Source organism: Sinohyriopsis cumingii, chromosome 15, assembly GCF_028554795.1.
Source record: "Sinohyriopsis cumingii isolate HCF-2022 chromosome 15, ASM2855479v2, whole genome shotgun sequence".
NCBI lineage: Eukaryota > Metazoa > Mollusca > Bivalvia > Unionida > Unionidae > Sinohyriopsis > Sinohyriopsis cumingii.
This window is the reverse complement of record NC_142975.1, coordinates 131,865,855-131,889,220: the sequence shown is the minus strand read 5'-3', so window position 1 is coordinate 131,889,220 and position 23,366 is coordinate 131,865,855. Positions and strand designations below refer to the sequence as shown.

At 37.2% G+C, this 23,366-nt stretch overlaps 1 protein-coding gene across 1 annotated transcript in view; it reads right to left on the bottom strand.

The window, feature by feature from the left end:
* The window catches only part of LOC149782793 (exosome complex exonuclease RRP44-like), a 130,928-nt gene that overhangs the window by 27,825 nt on the left and 79,737 nt on the right, over window positions 1–23,366 (bottom strand). The window contains exons 14-17 of the mRNA XM_089934304.1: window positions 21,675–21,759; window positions 15,919–16,046; window positions 14,564–14,650; window positions 9,479–9,635 (exon numbers count right to left, since the gene is read on the bottom strand). Of these exons, the coding sequence (XP_089790430.1) occupies window positions 9,479–9,635; window positions 14,564–14,650; window positions 15,919–16,046; window positions 21,675–21,759 (457 nt within the window). The remainder of the gene's footprint in view (window positions 1–9,478; window positions 9,636–14,563; window positions 14,651–15,918; window positions 16,047–21,674; window positions 21,760–23,366) is intronic.

The window sequence follows — 23,366 nt, the reverse complement described above, 5'->3', positions numbered from 1 at the left end:
AGGTACAAACTCTACTACAGACTGAAGGGTTAAAGAACAATGGATTGTGCATCAGCTAATTCCATTGGGACAGCGAGACTGCTTGAACTTCAACATGCCTGTCATATGGTAGACTTGAATGTGGATTTCTTGACAAGGAAAATCATAAACAAGGCAGAAGTCTGGAAATGGGTTTTCTCTTGCCTGTGACAGATGTCAGTCAAGATGATGGAAAGAATGAATGAACCCTTTCTGGGTAATATTCCCTGCTCCGATCAAAAGGCATTTGCCATGGTCATCAACACAGGGGGTTGATATGTGGGGGCCAAACCAACTTGCTTGGAATTAGGACTGGATGTGGGTACCATTGTCAGTTGTAATGGCAGACATGCTGATTGTGATGTATAGCAATTGATTATTTAGTAAGATACTTATTTTGATCACTAGATCTAATAGGCAAAATGTTGGTTGCCACTGAGAATAGGAATGGGTGAGTTCTTGGCTGCAATGAGAAGATGCAAGAGGCAAAGAAATCCCTAGCTAAGATATCACTCTTCAAGTGGAAGGGGAGAACCACCAGGATGATGCCAAAAGGACATTTTATCAAGAGACAAACGAAAGCCATAAGGGGGCTTTGGGTATCATGCCCAGATGAATGAAGAGCTGGGACTACATAAAATAGGATTTGCCTTTTTTGACATGAAATCTACAATGAAGCAAGACTGAAATAAAGGATTTTGTATCTTATTGCAAAGGGATGCTCATTGTAGATTTGATCTGTAAGGCTTTCCACCCAAACGGCACTGGAGATTGATCTTTGGATATCGATGCTGAACTCAGAGAAAGCTGTTGGCTGAAAGAGCTTTAATTCTGAAACAGATTAAAGTAAGATCCTGGTGGGTTCACATGAAGGGAACTTGACCTCAAACTAGTGAGAGCCATGAGTTGTCAACATGACAAGGTATTTGCAATTCCATGGTGAAGAGTGAGGACTTTCTCCATTTGGGGTATCAGAAAAAGGGCAACACAGGGATATCATTATTTTCTATGAGCTGTTTGATTTGAAGAGAGTCTGGGTAAAATAAAAACAAACAAAACAATGTTCCTTCCCCTTATTGTGCCCCAGGTAATTGGGATGATGTTTGATACTTTGGCAGCCTGTTTTCTGTCTCCTCTATCTAGCAATGATATATAGGAATGTATCTCCTTCCACAAGTTAGAACTTAACAGATGCAGTCATGGTAACAGTGAGTGAGTATTGCATATACAAACTACACATGAAACTGACTCCTGGACAGGAATTGGTCATGGCCTACATGCAGGCTGCTAAAACAACAATCCAGACCATGTTCAGCATGGAGCCAATCACTTAGATATTGAAACTGGATGTGAAAAGTACTGGTTCTCAAGGGAACAATCACCATAGCCAGTACTGGGTATTGGGTTCTGTACGAGGGGATGGAATGTCCTGGAATGGTTCAGGTGGGCTGCTTTACCACATCAGTACTGGCTTGGTAGTCTGTGCCATTATGAAATCCTTTGGTTGTGGCACTGTGGACTGGGTAAACTGGTGCAACAGATCAAGGTACCAAGTTCTAGTGGTAGATGGCATAGCAAGGTTCTGCTAGAGCCTGAAACGTGGTTGTAGACTTCTGGCCACCAAGTCCAGTACAGGTTATCATGGGAATGATGACCAGTCAGTATCAATATAATGTGGTGGAATTAAATGTACTGGATTGGTCTGACACGCAATGTTGGTACTGACTGACTGCTGGGCAATATCTGCCATAAAGTTGGAACTTGATAAACTGGGATTTGTTCTGTCCATTACAAGAATGGCTTGGGGGGCTGTGACAGTGCAAAAAGTTCATAATGGCTTTGATTGCTGACAAGTCTGATGGTGTCTGAATCCTTAATCATGCACTTTATAACTTATAGCTTTTTCATTCACCTGAGTTTGCTGTTTGGAAGTGGTTGTTGCCCATACAAGACCAGTATCAACACATATCACAAATGTGCTCTGAATGGCATACACAGAAAACTGGTCAAATTTCATGATGAACGTACTGTAAAAGGAAAGCTATGAACAAAAAAGAATGTCAAATGAAATTACAGGAATGATCTAACAAGACGTGATAACATATCAATTACAAAGTGATTCCACTATAACACGGTGGTTGGGGTCCATAGAACCCAACAGTGTTATAGACCAGACCATGTTACAACCAACCATGTCCGTTAGCTGAAGAATTGTTGTTGTTGTTGTTGTGGGGTTTAACGCCATTTTTCAGCACACGATAGGCTATGCATGGCAGCCAGTATTAATGGTGGAGGAAGAACCCGGGAAAACCTCGGAAAGAACCACAGACCCACAAGAAGCTACTGGCAAGCTTTCTCACATACCCCCATTGGCCGAATCCTAGACTCGAACCCACGCTTACAGAGATGAGATGGCAGTGATCTATAATGAAGAGCGCTTTAGACCACTCGGCCACTCGAGGCCCCAGCTGAAGAATTGATGCATTTACCTAAATTATGGAGTGGGTAATAAAAGTGGGGGCCAAATTACATGCTTTTGATCAAATGAAGATAAACTAGTCTGAAAAACACTTGTATATTAACTTAATTCTGCATAGTAAAATCCATAATCCATCAAGTACCATATGTATATAATAAATCCACGAATCGGAGTATAAATCACATTTTAAAATTCTTGTATGACTCATATCCCATTAGAAAACACAACACATATATAACAAATTGGTAGTCCTCGTTTTCATCTATATCATATTGTCACTAACAATTCACTACAACTGTCACAAATAGCACAAGGCTACAGTTGTTTGCATGTTACATGTACATGTACATAAAACTGCCAAGATTTTTTTCAAATTGAGACAGCTGGTATTCTTACCAAGGCTACCCAGGGGCATGAGGCAATTCATAAGGAAACAAAAACAGGTCAACAAATTAAGAAGTTTAACAAACATCTTTGAAAGATAACCCATCTCCAATTAACTTGACGGCCAGATATATATAGCTTCAAAAGATTGTAAATTTAATTTGTGTTTTATGCCATAAATGTAGTGACTGAAAGTGTAATTTATTTTTTGTTCAAAAATGAAACTTTCATGGCACAACAATTTTTTTATGCAAATAAGAAACTTTGGAAAATGCAACAATCCAGTGGATTCCACTGCTTTTAAATTTGGTGTTGACTTCCTCTGATGAAAGTTTTTTTTAGTTATTGAAGATTGTAGTCAGCTTTCTATGATGAAGGGTGTATGTGTTATTGAAGTCACCACTAAAGTACAGCTTTGGAGGATCAAACATGTCTGTTTCTTATTGCTGTGGCAACATCAAATAATTGTAGAACAAGGAGACTTATTTTTTTTAAATTGCTTGGAATTTTACAAAACGACTGGTGCTTCAAATGTAATCAGTTTTCTTTGAAGTTTCAGCAAAACTATTTTTCTTGTGTACATTTTAAAAACAAAAGGAATCAGACACTGTCTGGTCGATTGTAGCAGTTACTGTTCCTGCCTTCAAATGTTGCTAGATTGTAGCTAGTCCCGATAGCATGACTATTGGATAGACCAAACAAGTAGATCTGTTTTTTTTCTTCTTCGTTTGTTGGGGCAGTTGTTTGTTGGATTGTACATGGGGTTCTACTGTTTCCACAGATAAGGGTTCCTATTGTTTCCATAGACATGGGATCATATTGTTTCTACAGCCAGGGGTTCTTACTGTTTCCACTGACAAGGTGCCCTATTGTTTCCAAGTGAGACATTGATGGACATCCACTAATGAAAAGTTGTAGGTTTGTTTTTCAATTTTTTTTTCTGATGAGAAAGCATGCCAATAAAGGGGGTACATAGGGTCAAGATTTGGGGACATGGGACAAAAAATTGCCTGTGTTCAATGTGCAACACTGATATACAAACCAGGTATGATAATCCTGAGGATTACAAGACTCCAAATTCTCAAAACTTTCTGAGCAGAGAATTCAATTTCAATCTCCAAGCCCAAAACCACTGATTTTCTATAAATGTGATGATAGTAAAATAAGAATCACATACCTTTCGGATGTTCGAAATTTTGGTTCCTCCATCTGCATTCTTAAATCGATTTTTGTGCTCAGACTGTTTCAGGACTACAGAGCCTGTTTTGGCGGTTGGAGTCTTAGTTTAAATTTTGTACTCTGTGCCAGGACTATAGAGCCTGATTTGGCGGTTTGAGTCTTAGTTTAAATTTTGTACTCTGTTTCAGGACTACAGAACCTGATACATCGTCACTCAGAGTGAAGAATTGTCAGTATGATGCAATTGCTCATGCAACTCTTGTCCCTGCCATGTTATGTGCAAAAAACAAGCACAGCTAGCACATCTTTTTCACAGATGGCTGTTACATCAGGACATCTGAGCAGGGTAGGAGGAGGGCATTTGACAATTAGACAATAAGTATTGCATAATTAATATTAGTTTAACCCCCCAGAAAACTACATTTTAATAGCAGCAATAGCTTACCCATGGCTACTGTTTAGCTGAATTTGTCAGTAAGGAGGGTTGGCTGATGCTCCATTAAAGTGATAAAAAATCAGATAACATGGAAAACACTCACCATTGGTGGAGAAGTCCTTGTTAAGGAAGGCTGATATTTCTTGGGGGTCACATGTGCCATAACAATGGGACCCTGGGAAAAGATGCCTGAGCTTTGTTGTGATAACAAGTGGAGGTAAAAGAAGGGAAAGGTAGTTTGGGAAAAATGCTGCCTTCATGATGTCCTCCAAGGAGGAGTGATTAAGTAGACCCATGAGGTAGCATTGCCTCTAATCTTATGGGTTTTAACTTTCATAAATGAAAGACCTCGATCAGTAAGAGAATGGTATGCTCATTTGATTGTTGTGACAATCCATCATGAAACAGTGGTGGCTGAAATGTCTACAGAGCAATTGAGAGGGATGAAAAGATGCTTCCTACCCTTACTTTTTCCTTTGGATGCCTTATGATAGAAATGGGACATAAAAGCCTGTCTGTATCATCTGTAGTACAGATTTGACTGAGACTGGGGATTTCTGCTGGTAGTGGAGCTATGGAAGGGAATTGATTTTTGGGTTAAAAATCCTGGCTGACAAAGGAGGGAAACAAAATCATAATTCCCATTAAACCAGAGACAGCCAGTGTCAATATATAAGGCATGAATCTCACTTCATTGTCACGCTGAGGCGAGGGCATGAAGAAACAGTCTTGAGAGTGAGGTCCTGAAAAGAAGCCTCACTCAATGGTTCATATGGGGTTTTGGTTAATGACCATAAAACACAAGAAAGATTCCATCTAGGTGCAAGATAGCACAAGACAGGTCTCTGCAGCTCAAAATACTTAATAAGATCAACAATGTGCAAATCTGTGCCAATTACCATGCCTTGAGAAAATTTAAGTGTGTTAGAAATGGCAGCTCTACAACCCTTGATTGTTGATACAGAGTAATTTTTGTTCTCAAAGAGAAACAAAAGGAAATCAGCCACACAGGTTATAGATGGGCAGCTAGGATCAACATGTTTCCTACTGCACCAATAACAGAAGATTCTCCACCTGGCATCATAGACCTTGGATGCAGAAGCTCTCCTGCCTTGAATATTGCAATGGCAACTCAGTCCAAAGAATTGTTCTGGTGGAGAGATCATTTGAGATAAGCCAAGTGTGAAGGTGGAGAATTTGTGGGTTGTTGTGGCGGAGGGATCCCCGGTGTTACAACAGAAGATCCCTCCTGAGAGAAAGAGACCTGGTCAAGCGATCAACAGGTCAAGAAGATTGTTGAACCACAAGCGCTAAGGCCACAGAGGGACTATGAAATAGATCTGAGCAGTGGAAGTTCTGACTTTTTGCAGCACTTGAGGAATCAGTCAAAAGGGTGGGAAGGCGTAAGTGAACAGCCAATCCCACTTGAGACTGATTGCATCCACTGCTGGGACAGGAGAAACATAAAATGGGAGTCTGTTGTTGAGCCTGGTTGCAAATAGATCCACTTGGGGCCTTCTCAACAGCAGGAACAGGGACTCTGTAACAGAGCGGTGAAGAGTCCATTTTGTGAGGATAGATCTGCCAGTTCTGGAAACACTGTCCGGCAAAACATCCTTTTTACCCAGAATATGCTTAACTCTGAGTGTTTTGTTCTCTGAGGTAGCCCAGCACAGGAGGTTCTACACCATGACACACTGACCCCTTACTCTCTTGATGCACCGCTGCAATGCGAAGTATATAGCCTTCATTTTTAGGTTGCTGATGTGGAGGGATGATTCGGGCAGGGTCACATGTCCCATACAATTATTCCTCTAGTTCTGAGTGCCCCAATGAAAATCTGACACATCGGCAAGCAGATAGGAGTGGGTTTTGGGTGCATGGAGGGGGACTCCAATCATGAATCTGTCACAATTCATTCAACACTGTAAATGGTGATGAAATGCTGGTCCTAAAAAGATCACTGTTGATAGAGAATCTTAGTGAGGTTTCCAACTTGCAAGGAGGAACTGTAGAGGCTGCATATGAAGACAGCCTAATAGAACCAAGTCAGCAGTGGCATTCAAGGTTCTCAGAGGGAACAGGTACAGTCAAAGAAGTTACTGCTCGTAGTGTCTCTATAACATAGCTAGGATTCGATCTATCTGATCCAGTGGCAATCTAAGTTTTGGTTTGTGAGAAAATTCATCCCCACGTTAACAAAATCATGTGATGGAGCGAGTTTCAATTTCTTGAGGTTGGGCAAAAGGCCCAACTGTGTTACCACAGGACAATAGCGGAACAGATCCTGACAAAGGGACTGAATTTGAACATTGTGGATCAGCCAGTTGTCGTAATACTGGAGAATTGATATTCCCAGTAACCAGAGTTATCCTGCCACTATTTCCATTACTTGGGTAAAAACTCTGGGTGCGGAAGAAATTCTGAATGATATGACCCAGAAATGAAAATCTTGCTCAAAGCAAAACCAGAGATATTTGCGGTGAGGAGGGAATATGGGTTATGTGTAGATAGGCATCCTGAAGGTTGATGGAGTGCAACCCTATGATCTCTATAGATGTAGTAAACAGTAGCATACATTTACCAGTCTTTTTCCATGTAAGAAAGACAGTTATCAAGTGTTTTATACAATTTTTATTGAGAAAATGAAGTTTAAATACATACAATAACAACGAGAACAAAATTCAACACGTTGAATTAATTATCTAATACCAAATATGATGTGGTTCCTGTGCTGTCTATCTAAACTGAAGAACACGCAGCATCTAGTGAGCACACTGTTGTTCTTCCTTGCATAAATGACTTACCAGTACCTAGATACAAAATGATTTTGATAGTAAGTGTATCCAACCCCTGTGGTGTACACAAAGTAACTCAAAGTCTCTGGAGGAAATAAAACTGGAGGGAAAAAAGGTTACCACATAAATATTTGGGAATAAAAACAAACGGATAATGTAACACCATTTTATATAATTATTGAGAGGCCAGGTCGCAATTGCAGTTAGAAAAACACTGCAACATGTAATTTTTCTCTGGTGTTTGGCACACGTCTGATCACATCAATATTGTTGAAAAAGATGAGTTAGCTGTGCTTGTTTTGCACATAACATAGCAGGGACAAACAAACTGCACGAGGAATTGCAGCATACTGACGATTCTTCACTCTAAGGGAGGATGTATGCACATCAGATGGATGATACGTTTAATCCAGCACAAAAATGAAAGCTAAACAATAGCCATGGGTAAACTATTGCTGCTGGTAAAATAAATTGTTTACTACATGATGCATAACGTCCGCAACACAAACATGAATATAAACATGTGAAAAATAAACAATAAATTTTAATATAATCTGGTAATCTGTTCTCAGTCGTAATGTTTTAAAACAATCCCCATTTTCATTGAATCATTTAAAAATAATCTTTACTACCTGCATGTAACATGTACATGTGAGAAAATGCAAATGTGCCTACACACCATTAGTCTCAGTTTCTTTGTTGCCAAAAAAACATTACTGTAACCATTCATAAATAACATAATGAGGCATTAAAGTCTGTATATGAATAAACTAAAACCTTTTTTCTAACTGCCAACATGTGAGAGCATCTTTTTTTAGAAAGAGGGACTTTCTTAATGTAACCACTCAAATTTTAGCTTGATTACAACAGTCCATTGATTGGATTGCAAGTTCATGGTATTGTTATTTTTCTACAAGTGTGTAGTAACATAAGGCATTGGTTAAATAGTATTTGCATTGCTGCTCTTTTCCATTATTTTCACAAAAATGGGTGAAAACAATTTTGACAGACAGCTCTTCTCAAATTCCACAATGTAGCATTGTCCCATATGTTGGGACCTATACAAATGAAGTTTTATGCTAAATAACACAATATTTAGACATTGACTTCTATGAGTTGAATATTTTCCGTAATATATTCGTCCAAATTTTTACGAACACAGACTATCTAACAGACTAGTATTTCAAAGAAACAGCGATATCTGCCATTATTTCCCCTCATGACAGGTTCAATTATGGTTTCAAACAAATCTTAAGAAGAAAATAATGTACATGCGGCAGTTAAAATCTTCAGGTCACCGATTCTGTTCTAAAAACAAATTGCCATTTACATACTATTGTTTTAAGTTTCGAATCACAAATTTGTATGTTTTTATCATTAAATGATAACTAGCAGAAATTGGCCAGTGATAGTTGCTATAACCAGAAACATACAGACCCTATCGCACATCTCTGCTATAACTTACTCGGGAAAGGGTTAATGGTCATTCATCAACACTGGGAATAACTGGCTCTGGCAAGGGAGCATCTCAAATTGACAGTCACACAATATACATCTAAAAATCACAGGGTGAAGTCATTTTTACTTTCCTAACAGAAAAAGGCAATGTTTTCATTTTTTAGGCGTCTAAGTTGCCCACTTTGCCCTGTAGCATGACATATAATATATGTCTCTCGCCTAAAGAAAAATTCAAATGGTCGGTGATTTTATTGTTCATTACATTCTATCAGAGGGTCCTGAAAAGCCTTAATCACATTTTAGGGTGGCTTCCCATTTTTAAAACTGCCTTACCCCGGTCCCATGTATGTTTTAATGGAACAGACCTAACAATATTTGTCTCTAATCAGTGGTTAAACATTAATGTAGAAATATTTATGCTTGGAATCCAAGCTACCTGTTGCAGACTTGCACTTTGTAGCAAACAGGCCATGGATGTTTACAGTAAGCCAGAAGAAATTGTGTACGTTTATTACAGTTGCAAGTACTGTGCAAAGTTATGCATCTTACTGAAAATATAGATGCAGTACACTGCACATGCATTGCAGCCACAGGTGCTGCCCAGTGTATGCATTTATTGTGACCACAGATACTGACCTCAGGGTATGCATTTTATACTTATTGCTGTATAAATACAGCAGTTGGTCAATCAGATACTTACAAGAGCTGAACAGATTTAACACCAACCTTGGATAATGCTGCTTTTAGTAGAGGGTCAAAGTTGGAGGGAGGGGGAGATGGGTGTCTGCGCAGGACTGCACAGTTTGGGAATTCTTCATAAATCTTCTTAGCCGTGGAGACATTGGCCAGCAACATGAATTCCTCTACCATGGAGTTGGTCTCCCTGGAATTTTGAGAAATAAAAAATGCAGATAAGGTGGGAGAAAAATGTACAGAACATAAAAGTCTACATCATACATTCTTGAAGTGGTTCTATGGTTATGATACTGAACTCTCTATCAGTGGGTTGTGGGTTTGAATCTTGCCCAGACCATCTCAAGGTTGGCTGCTGTGGTGTGTTTCCCTGGATTAAGTGCTTTATTCCCAATGCCTAGGCACCAAATAGTCTTTTAGATACTCATGTGCTCTTAAACAACAACTAGTTAGTAATAGTGCTATTTACCATGAAGAACTAGGCATTTAGGTTCTACTGAATGCTATACTCAGTTAAAGAATTTCAGTATGGAAGACAGATGCATAAACTGCCTGCAGTGCAAAACATTTTCAAATTTTAAACAGTAAACTTTGTTGATTGACAAATAAACTATTACATGTAGAAAGCCTGAATTCAATCACCATTGCCAGACAAAGCAGTATTGAATGATCTTTAGAATATTTAGACATGAACAAATCCTTTGAAGCCTTCGTCATATTCCATTAAAAGTAACTTTTCTGTGTGTAAAAATACAAATGTTAAAACTTTTCTCATGGTTACCGATCAAGCTTTGTCTTTAAAAACAGACAAATGTTTTGAGCTAACAGCCAAGCACAACGAATCTGTTACACACCTGAACTAAGCCCTGATACTGATCTTTGAAACTAAGGTTTTATCTTTTTTGTCCCTGATGTTGGAACATGAAACATTTCTAAAAAATAAATTAATAAATATGAAGCAATCTGAAAAATTTCTAAACTGAAAATCTACCACAGAAACCATGCACTGGTAGATGTATCAACCATTCTCAAAGCATTCCTAACAGTGAATCCATAATAATGCCTGCAAAAAACATGCACAAAGAATCATAATTTTAATCATTCCAGCACATTTCATGCGTCTGAATTCAATGCAAATATAATTCTAAAGATAATGTAAGGATAAAACACAATTATTTTATTATGTCAATATCACTCATTGGTACTGTGTAAATTCCAAACCTTTATAATTTTCTCTGGCACATTCAATTTGAATGTGAATGCTGAATTCTTTGATAATAAACTCACACAAACGTATGAAATGCTATATACCAGACATTGGAATATATTCCTATTTGCCACACGTCTGATGGGACTGATAATTGATAAAATATTAATTTATTACAGTATGTAAAAGACAATAATTGATAAAATATTGCCATACATGTCTGATGGGACTGGTACAATATTCCTATTTGTTATGCATGTCTGATGGGACTGATACAATATTCCTATTTGTCACACATGTCTGATGGGACTGATACAATATTCCTATTTGTCATACATGTCTGATGGGACTGATACAATATTCCTATTTGTCACACATGTCTGATGGGACTGATACAATATTCCTATTTGTCACACGTGTCTGATGGGATTGATACAATATTCCTATTTGTCATACATGTCTGATGGGACTGATACAATATTCCTATTTGTCATACATGTCTGATGGGACTGATACAATATTCCTATTTGTCATACATGTCTGATGGGGCTGGTACAATATTCCTATTTGTTATGCATGTCTGATGGGACTGATACAATATTCCTATTTGTCACACATGTCTGATGGGACTAATACAATATTCCTATTTGTCACACATGTCTGATGGGACTGATACAATATTCCTAGCTGTCATATATGTTTGATGGGACTGATACAATATTCTTATTTGCCATACATGTTTCACTGGATTGATAAAACTTTCCAATCAGACATTGTGAGTTTCTAATATGAAACAACAATTCAGGCTTAAAAATAATTGTAAAAGGAAACTCAATCACCGATATGGGCCACATATTATACTTAACATTTACATTTTAACAGGTGTTAATGTGGCTTGAGGAGTACCTGAAAACAGTATAATGTGACCTCTATACCCAGTATGGAATTAACCATTAAATTTTAAGGGTGAAAAGGGATACTCCTGCAGACACTTGCATTATTCTCTAAAACAGTGTGGAGTGAATAAATGAAATCAGTCCTATATTACCTGATACATGTGTTGACAACTATGATTTTTGCATAGGGCTGTTCCCTTAAAGCATATATGGGACCCATGGAAAGCACTTTTAAAGTGGGGTACAAACCCATGCAATTTAGAATTTTCTTATCATTTTAATATGAACTCTGTGAATCAATGTACCCTGGCATATATTTTTAAAAAGCTGCCTTCCCTGGGTAATATGTATGTTTTAATGGAATAGCCCTAATGCATAACAAAAAATGGGAATAGCCTATCTGATTATAGCAGAAAACTACTCCACCTCCATAACTTAAAATTGGCATATCTATTGTAAAGATGAATACTGACTATCAACTGTAAGGGTAGACAGTCATTGAAAAGACGAGATCTACTGAAAGGATGAATAATGACCATCAATTGTAAAGGTGAATCCCTTTTATAAGGATGAATATCTATTGTAAAGTTGAATATCTACTGTAATGATGAATATTGCAAGGATGAATATCTATTGTAAGGATTATTATCAACTGTAAAGATGAATATCAACTGTAAGAATGAATATCAACTGTAAGGATGAATATCTATTGTAAGGATGAATATATATTGTAAGGCTGTAAGGATGAATATCTATTGTAAGGATGAATATATATTGTAAGGCTGTAAGGATGAATATCTATTGTAAAGATGAATATCAACTGTAAGGATGAATATCTATTGTAAGGATGAATATATATTGTAAGGCTGTAAGGATGAATATCTATTGTAAAGATGAATATCAGCTGTAAAAATGAATATCAACTGTAACACTGAATATCAATTGTAAGGATGTAAGGATGAATATCTATTATAAAGATGAATATCAGCTGTAAAAATAAATTTCAACTGTAAAGATGAATATCCATTGCAAGGATGAATTTTAACTGTAAGGATGAATATCTATTGAAAGGAATGAAAGACAATAAACATTTTATCTGTAACTTCCCCAAACATGACAATTAGCCCATGTATATCACAGTGATCTCAAGATGATGTCTCAAATTCTGACAACATCTTGAAGAACTGAAAAGACTCTAGTCAGATTTTATTTATACTAGTATGGTCATAAAATGACTCCAAAATATGTATGAAATATAAAAAAAGATAAGATATATTTATATTTATGGAATAAACTTTCAGGCATAAGGTAAAAATGTGGGTAGAATAAGGGTACATGTATGTAGCAATTACCAAACTTTCACCGCATGAATGTCCAAAAAGTCAATTTCTTTGACTTCTGATATATACATACACCAAAGAACTGATTTATCTTCAGCTGCCAGTTGAATGATCGTGCGCTGGTTTGATCCAACAATGTGCCCATAAAGACAGCACCTTTTTTGTTTTGTTTTTCAAATGATTTTTTGGGTCAAAAAATCATCCATTAGGTGCAACAATGTTAACTGTAGGATTAATTTTGATGATTTGCAATTATTTAATTAGGCAGATAAATTAATTAATTTATAAATCTGAGGAATAAACTTATTCAATAATGGTGCTGTCCAGGGCATGATACCCATGCACTGGACAGCACCATTATTGAATACTGCTTGACTGAACAAGCTTTGATGCTCTATTGTATGCACTGGAGTGAACAACAGCTGTATCCAGTGCATTGAAGGAAAACACAAAAAAGAATTATTGGTGATTATTCAAAGCAAACTAAATTAACAATTATCCATGACACCAAAGTCATGTGAAGTCCTGATTTACAGATCTGCAATGAACATTCAAAATAGAAACATTTAATATCTTTATTAATTTAAAGAAACACAATCTTATTTCTTTGGAATATAATATATTTCTCTGTGGTAGTAGTTAAAAATGCAGTTGGTGGAAATTGGAAAAGTGATTGTAAAATTTTGGGAGCCATGTCACGACCAAGTTATAGCAAATTCATCTTATAACAAAATGTGTTACAGAGGGTTTTCCCTATGTTTGCAAAACTTGAATTTCTCATCAACAAGAAGACCTTACAAACTGGTCAGTTTATATCAAATTCCTGAGATCATCTCCTTGTTTATTTGGGTATAATTAAACAATGCATACTGATTGTTCCAAATGAATTATTCAGAAGCTATATTCCATCTTAGAAGATTCTGACATGGAATTTAATACAACCCCATTTTATTTCACTTTGAAAATATTTACCATTATCTTTTAGTATGCTTCATTACATATTTCATCACATAACATTAAAGTCAAGCAGGATCATAACATCACATGAACTCAGAGTACACGGAATACCAATGGCTTAAAGGTTTAAAATTATACTAATAGCATAAGAGCTGATGAAAGAACAGAAATATTACCTTTCATAATTCTTCATTCTACTGTAAACACGCTACTTGATACAATCTTTGATATTTTATTAATTTTCTTTTCTTTACATGTCACTAGACAATTTACATCAATATCTGAACTATTATTAGATGAACTACTGTGTAGGTTTCATTTTAAAAGCATTTTTCCATTGATGTTCAAGAATAACCATTAGTGGACCAATGTCTGGGATACAACTATCAAGTTTAGTAATTATCTACGTTTGAGTTGTCTCCTATACTTTGTTACCAAATTTAGTAAGACCATAAAATCTGCTGCTATTAGTAATACAAATTATATATTGTAAAAATGAATGGATACTATACCATAAGCATGGAGGGATTTACCCCTTCCAAGCCCCCTCAAAATATGTTACACTTTGACATAACACAAACTGCAATGTGATATGGCAATGCCATGAAGTCATACAAATTATCTGCAGTTATGTGATAAACAAAATCAAAAAACTTCTGCTCCACACCACCACCACCTTAAAAGTAATTGGGATACTGTACTGGATTCAAGTACTTACAATAACTGTTTCGAATGTACATCTATTGGATCGTGAGTCTCACTGTCAATATGAAATCGGATCTCTGGAGATGCTAATGTCAGGGCTCTGAAAAGGAAAATAATAGTCAACAGACAAGGCAAAATTCACTTGTTACCAGCAAACAAAAATCCAGTATGTAAGATAAGGGCTGTTCCATTTAAACATACATGGTACCCAGGGAAGGCAGTTTAAAAAAAATATATGCCAAGGTACTTTGATCAGAGAGTTCATATTAAAAAAAGAAAATTCTAAGTTGCATCTATGGGTGAGTACCCCATTTTAAAAGTGCCTTCCCTGGGTCCCATGCATGCTTTAATGGAACAGCCCTAAAGAAGTTTTACCTCTAGTCTCACATCCTTACATATATAAATAAGAAATCCATATACCCCTAAAAATGCACACCTGGAACACAAAGACCTAACAGCCAAATGAATGAGAATTTGGTCAGTAACAATCGAATGTCTTGTTCAAGAAATTCTGAAATGGATCCATGAGATCTACACCAAGAAGGGTATGGGATAAAAAAAAACAACCGCTTTTTCTTGTGATACCAAAGTGAGGTTTTTCCAGTGATTTGAAATAATCAGCTGATGAGATCAGATGTCTTAAATTATTGTGCAAACAAGGCAATGTCATGTTTCACATTTGCATGGATAGTTTTAATTGGTGAATGAAACACACCTCCAGCATCAACATCTTGTGTGCAAAGTGGTGTTCAATGAGATCTTTCTCAGTTCTCAATTTAATTTAGTTTGGATTATTGCAAAATACAAAAAGTATACCAGATTTTTTTATACACTGGACATGTATCAATATAATTTCAACTCTACGAAGTTTTATCAAAGCTTCTTCTATTGGTATCATATATCATTAAAGGACTGTACGACATCAAAAAAGCGATCTCATAAAGTCAAATTTCCAGTTAACTGAACAATACATGTAATTGTAACCTGGGTTGGAAAAACTTAATCTCAGGATAAAACTGATCAAGCTAAAATTGGTAAAGCTGTTGTTAATGGGAGTGTTTAATAGTTGTTTAACATGTCTAATGATAGTGATATTGGAACATGAATCAGAATATCTCATAAAAGTTTAAGAGCCAGGAGGCTCTCCCTCTCAAAGTTGAAACTAAGTGGGTTGAGTGGAGATGCCTTTCAAAAGCTGAACTACTTTAACTATAACAGCTTTTTGTGATGGTGAATCGGAATCATTAATACAAAACTTAAATGTCCTGATATGATAATGCTATAATTTGGTCTGAAATGATAAGGGGAGATTATTAACATTTCCTTGCCATATGCAAATAAGATAATCATTTTTGAAAATTTCCCCACCCATTCTCTGTTCTTTTCCTCTTAAGTATCTTGGCAAGTCTGTTAAGTCCTCGCAAACCAAGGGTGAGTGGATCATTTTTTGCCTTGTCATCTATCATCATCTGGGCTTCGGCATATGTTAAGGAAGCCTACAAAAAATAACACATACAATAAAATTATGATAACAATTTTAGCTGTATGAAATGATGCATTTTCTCTATCCACATGATCTGAATTTGAAATTCAGTAAATTGGGGACTTGTACACGTCAAAATTACTTATACAGAAAACAACTTGTTTCATCTCTGAAGTCCCAGATTCAATTTGAGGATCTGGAATGTGCAAGTATATAAGGTCACCATCCAAAGTCACAAATTAAGTCCAGACCTGGAGATCATAAAACTCGTGAGCTTGAGAGCAGTCACAAATAATGTAAATTTTGAATGGCCATTTCTGACTGGCTGGTAGTGAAAATTCAATACAGACTCATGCTCAGTTTCATAATATCCAAGCCAGGTTCCATTAACTGAACACACTTAACTAATATCTACACCATTTTGTGTACCTCGTGCAATGTATCAGAGACTGCCGTGCAATCAACACTGAATATAAAAAGTATGAAGCTGAAACAAAGTGAGCTTGCTTTTGACTCTCACCATAAAATAATTAGATGAAAATTACAAAATAAATTCTACATCCTCGTGCATTTTGTTATTTTAAAAAAAAGTTGAACAAATGTTAACATAAGGCTCGGATGGCACTAGAACTTTCCAAGCAGTCACGAAATTTGCCCAGAAAACAAACTAAAATGTACTGTGAGAGACCTAAACAATTAAATCTTCTGCCCTGGATTTGATGCCTGTTCATAGACATGATTTTGGTCTTCCATTAATAAAGCTGAAAAAATGTTAAGGAGGGTTTCAGGGTCCTCCCCCAACTCAGTCTCATGGGGCAGTGCCCCCAATTTGGTGGTCCAGTGGGCCAAAGGCCCCATCCCCCCAATGCATTTTATACCCATAAAAAACTGAAACTGCTCCGGGTGCAACTTATGATCATAAAATAAACCAAAATAATCATCTGAAAAACTAATAAACTTACAAAAAAATTTCAACTTGACTTCAATAATTTCCTAATATTTAGTCAAATGAATTGTTCTCCTATACCATTGATGCTGAAGTTATTTTATGTGCATGCCAGTGTTCACATCATAAGTAAATCACAATAATTTGTCATTTTTTGCAGCAAATATATTATACTTCTCTCTTTTCATAACAAATCTGTAAAATAAACACCCAAGTACATCAACTATATACAAATAATCCCATACATTCACTTGTCTTTTTCTTCAGTGGACACAACCTGTTGATGCGCCAGTCAAGCTCTTTTTGCGGCTTTGGCAAAGATTTGTTTTGCCTTCCTATGTGTCACCACTGACTTTTTTGGCTCAATGTGCAATCGTTGCTATTCCTTCTCAATGAGAGCCTTTTTCTTTTCAAGCTGGTGCTGGTATTGGCGAAATGCAGTACGCATATTCTGACTGAGGGCTACAGCCCTATTAAAAGACAAAAAAAAAATCATCTTTCCCTGCATATATCAATAGACAAAGGGCAATAGCTACTACCCATTACCTCCCCTTGGCAATGACAGGTGTTACCAGTTTTTAGCTTAGCAAGATACTAATGAGGATGTACGCATGGCGGGATGGTTGCTTTCGCCTTTGAATACATTCCCAAATCACAATACATTAAGGGAATAACAGGAGCATCTGACCTCTACCTTCGGTATCCTTCTAGGGAAGAATAGCTGAATTCCACCATGAGAAGAATAACCTGTTCTCCTAATTTCAAAATAGCCTGGGGTCACTTGACCTGTGACCCTGACATATGCTCAAGTTGGGTCTGGTGGCTGTCTGTGCTGCCACCACTGGACATACCAGATTCAAGGTTGCCTCTGCAATGCCAAATCTCTGAGCTGGAGGATCGAGAAGGTTGACTCTGCAAGCCAGCCACCAGCTTCCATTATATCTCAGGTCAAAATGTTGCCTTCATATGTAAGGCTTGGAGATATTGCCAGAAACTTCTGAGCAGTAATCTTTGTGAAGCAACTCTGATCTGGTGAGATGTCAGAATACACCAAGCATACAACCCACTTCAGCCACGAAGAATGGGCTTTAAGTGCGATATCCGTGTTCAGGAATGAAAAGGCATTTGTGCATGCCACAACTCATCCCTGTGCACGTCAAGTTAGCACTGGAGAGCATGAACAGTATCTTGCATGGCTGCTGTTCTTGACCTGTCTATGGAAGAGAATGAGCAAGTGATGACTCTTTGATTACTGACAGACAGGACCCTATTTTGGGCTACAAAGCCAGACTGTGTAAAAAAAACAACAAGTGAACCCACCTATCTAAACTGAAGAGAGTTTGGGTCAACATAAATGGCATGCAACTCTCTTACCCTGCATGCAGAAGCTAAAGCAATTAGTTAACATGACTTGTATGACAGTGACTTTAAGAAGGGTAGGTTGGAAGTTAGAATGGATTCGAATTGAGCGATGTTAAAACCCAGGATTGGTTCCATTTGGAGACAAAATGAGGGATATTGTTTTATTGAAACCAAAATTTGAGAGGGGCTATCAGAATCATCTTGCTATTCTGACCTTGCAACTTCTGGATTATTTTTGGGTCTGGAACTGGAGAGAAAAATGTAGGTAGCTTGCAATTCCACCTCATTGCCAAGCGGTCAATCATCAGATGCCTCGAAGTGCGCAAATCCGAATGAAAACCAACTGATAGAGAGACCATTCCGTGTGAAGGACTTGACCACTTCTGGACTGAGTCTCGGTCAAGACACTATCTGTCATTAATGTGTCTGATTTGTATGTTGATAAAGAGATTGTTGCACCAACATAGAAACTGCCAAATCAGAACATACAGGTCAGGTGATTTGGGGCCTCCCTGTTTGAGGAGACAGATCACCACCACAGACTTAATGAGGACAGGTTTTGCCTCAGAATTGATCTTTCCAGACATGAAAGGCACTGATGACAGCCTTGATTTCTAGGATGTTGATGTGTAGAAGCTGTTCCTCTTACACCTATATATCGCTGAAAGTAGTGAAGATTGGCAAAAGGTGGGCACCCCCACGATGTGTACTGGCATTGGTAGTTACCATTATTTCCACTTGGGGCTTCTCCAGTGGGATTCCCATGGTAGCCAACTTGGGTTGCCCCATTGATGCAGGAATGATCGAATCTTGGGCGTGACCATGACTGTCTAATCAAGGGGACTTGAAAATAGAGAGATTCAGTGAGCCAAAAAATTGGCTTCTTACCGTCTCTGTATGACTGCTTCCTAGCAATCAATGTTGGTGCACATGTGGCTGAGAAGATACCCCATCCTGAGGCATCTTAACATCCCTTCACACTGACAGGGTCTGTATGGTTCCAAATGCCTGCATGGGTTGAGTGGCAAGGTGGAAGGGCAGTTCCTGAGCTGTCTGCCTCCAAACTGCCTCTATTTTTCCTCCAAAGGAATGGTGATCCAAACTGGGTCATCCAGAAAGAGAGGGTATGATACGGTTGGAGACATGTTGATTGCAGACATGCATCAGATCATATCAATAGCAGATTGGCTGAACCTGTCAAAGTATTGCCCAGGGTATGATGAGCAGGCCTGGTCACTGACTCTTTCAGTATTACCTGTCACCTCCCAAGCGTGGCTATTGCTGGGTGTTTGCAACGACATCCTGAACCAGCTCTGATGGGAATTAAATAGATCTGTCTGCCCTATAAAAGAGATGAGTGTACTTATGAACAACCACTACATTCTTGTCAAGTGCCAGGAGATCAGGAGAAGGTGACTATTGCCTTAAGCATGTCCCTTCCTCCTCAATGATATCTACTCATTCTTTAGAGTAGCAGGAAATGTGAAGGGCAGTCTGAAGTAGCCAACACCCTAAAAATGTCCTCAAGGTGGCTGGTGATATCAGGATGGCTGGTGACAGCTGGACAGCCGGTATCAGTAAGGCAGTATTAAGAGTCCGATCCAATAGATCTGGCATGAAACCCATGCCACCTGACTAACAGGCCTGAAGGCCATATTCGGACATGCGGGGGGACTTATGCCTTGTGTACTGCCTAAACTTGGGGAATACTCACCAATGAACTGACATCGCCAACAATAAACCATAGGTTGTTTTTATGATTTATTCCATCTTTCCTTCTTGTCAATGCCTAAAGGATGATTGCTATGAACATGCATCTCATGCATATAGTAAACATTTATCTTGAAATGACACAAGAACAGAAAATAAAGGATAGATTAGCAAATTAGTATGTGACTAACTACTGACTAGTATAAATTGGCAAATCAGTATATGACTAATTAGCTAAAATATAAGCTCAGACTTTGTCTGACTATGTATTATAGATGCTGCATATCATAAATGGTGTATACATAGTATAAAAAAAACCAAGAGTCATGGAGGACTTACATTCTTTTAAGTGCATATAAATCATTTAACTTGATATTCTGTTGAGACAACACAAAAACACAAAGCAGAAATTAGTAATGTATTGAAATTACTAAGTAATGAAACACTGTCATAACTAACAGAGCAGTGAAAGCTATGGCCCTGTTATGAACTTATGCACAATGCTTAGTTAATAATTAAACCAAATTCTATCAAAACAGCATGAAATATGAAAAAGCTAAGCATAAATATGAAGCATTATTTTAGAATGAGAGTACTATAATGGATGGAATAAGTAAATAAAGTCAATGGTAAGCTAACTCATAATGACCTTGTATAAGGTCAATGATAGCTTGGTAGGATGGTGGTCTCAAAAGATAACATACTGAAAGATGAGAAAAAAAATCACCGAAATTGGCAGAAATTGTAAAAATAATGTATACAAACTGCAGCAGACTGATAAATCCACTGCGGATTGATAAATCCAAACTGAACATTGGATGGGCCCAAAGGAATACAAAACAATGTCTGGGAATATGGCAGGTATGTTATTATAGTTTCAAGAATACCTTTAAGTTTTACAAAAGTTTAGTAAAATGTTAAAGACTATTTCCGATTTCCTTGGAATTAGCTTCAAATACATTTCTGTAAAAAAGCTGCCAAAATAATGGAGCTACCCTATTTTTTCTCAACTCATGCACATCATGATGAAATCAAATTCTCTAGAACTTAACAAAGACTGAAGAATCCAAATTTTTGTGTGCATAATCTGAATTTTCAGGTTCATTTGTTTCTCCTCAAAGAAATATAGAATTTCAAATTCATTTGAATCTCCTTTGATGACAATGAAATCCAACATACAATCCAAAATATCCTCACTATATTCTGACATAACCTCTTAAAGTGTCTATGACATAACAGGGAACATTTATGTTTGATTGTTCATTATGTCATCCAAGAAATGCAACTATAACACACAACTGCCAACCTTCCTGACATGTTAGAGGCTATTTGACCTCCCACCCCCAAAGCAATACAGTAGAAACTTGCAGTTGCAGACTTTGCTGCTCTCAGTTCATTCGAGTGTTAAAGGTGATGCAGGCATCATTATTATTTTGTTTATTTTTGTGCTCACAAAAGACTGGATGGCAATGCTGTTCAAAGTTGCCAATTTTGACTTGTATGTGAATAAATGAAGCCTTCTATGCTGATTTTCAGCAAGCATCTATTTCTGTCATAAATAATTTCAAATTTGAATCCTTCACTTGCAATCCAAGTAATTAATGATACTTCAGAACATATTACCTTTGAATTTATGATACTTTTTGTGAATTCTGTTTTGATGATTTCAGCATCATGGTTCATCTCCCACAAAACTGAGAATGCAAATCTGAAATAGATGAATTATACTGAAGGGTAAAAAAAAAATCAAGTCTAGCCTCAGAACTTTGATGATATGCACCAACTGCACACAAATTGTCAAAAAATGCTTGCATGTTAAGTTGTAAAATGCTCTCTGTTACAATTATTACGATTACCCAAGAATATCACATGAAATCACAACAATGCTATCTATGCCAAAATAATACTATACTTCTGTACATTTAGAGCCCATTTTCCAAAGTTCACTTTTTCTGTCTCACAACTCAATCATGCCTGAGATAGTAAAGATAAACAATTCCGCTACAAATGATACAGATGAATATATGCAAATATTTCCTCTCTGATTAGTTAGTGTACATCTGGATATATTCTAGCTGACGTTCTTTTTTTCAAGGTATTCCTAATATCATTTGGAACAACCACTGCCCTTTTTCTCAGTTCTTCCACCTGTTACGGAAAATGTCCAGGTATATTTAATTGTCTGTCTTGATTATGTCCAGGTATATATAATTTCTGTGTTGATTATGGTTAGTTGTTGTTGTTGTTGTAGGGTTTAATGCCATTTTTCAGCACATGATAGGCTATACCTTGCGGCCAGTATTAATGGTGGAGGAAGAACATGGGAAAATCACCGGAAACAACCACCGATCCACGAGAAGCTACTGGCAAGCTTTCTCACATACTCACACTGGTTCTTTTTAGTCTCACCAACTTTAACAGATGACAGCTGGTGACTGGAATGCAATCATAGTAACATCAGGTAAAAAAGGACAAATATCACAAGCCTTTAACACTATCAGCTGAATCCTGCAAACAATTCTCTCTTGATGGTTTAATAGACAAAGACCTTATTCACCCCCCAGGCAATATGGATTAACTCTAAAGACAAACAATATATGCAACCACTACCTTAATGTCGGCACTACAATGTCAATTCATGACGTGTATGTTAGCCTAGTTCATGGACTGTAGCACCAGATTCCATATTTTTTTGGAGGGGTTGTTCTTTTTGTTTTTTATCAGAACAATCTGTCCTAATGAAGTGGTCATTGTTACAAATGATAACATAAATTTCAATGGTGTCTGTTCTCACGATACATTCTTTGATACTGGATCCTACTCGCACATATAGGCAGTAGCTACAAGTCCAGAAACCAGGCTAGGTAGTGGAATAATCTACATGTACTTTAGTCTGGATTACAAAAGAAAATATAAAATACTATAAGTATACCTACAAAATTTTGGATATCGGTAGTCAGCCTTTTTTTTGTATAGAATGGTATAAGTGGTAATTATTACTGGGATTAAATAAAGGTTGGTGGAGTTTATCCCCATTTTTGTGATTCATTCATAATAGTGTTGAAATAAATATTGCGCCAAGACATCGTGGTCACTGGCACGTTCAGCAGGTGGTCACTCATGACAGCATTTATATAATATAATTGATCTGTGGATTATGATTGTAGTTGAAAATGACAGGTGGTCGCTCATAGAAGAGGTCGCTCATAAGACGTTTTACTGTAAAAAATGTTTGTTCGAGAAATCTTAACCAATCATAATACCTTAGAAGAATTACTTCCACCTCACAAATCCAGCCCTCCTAGATACTACTCT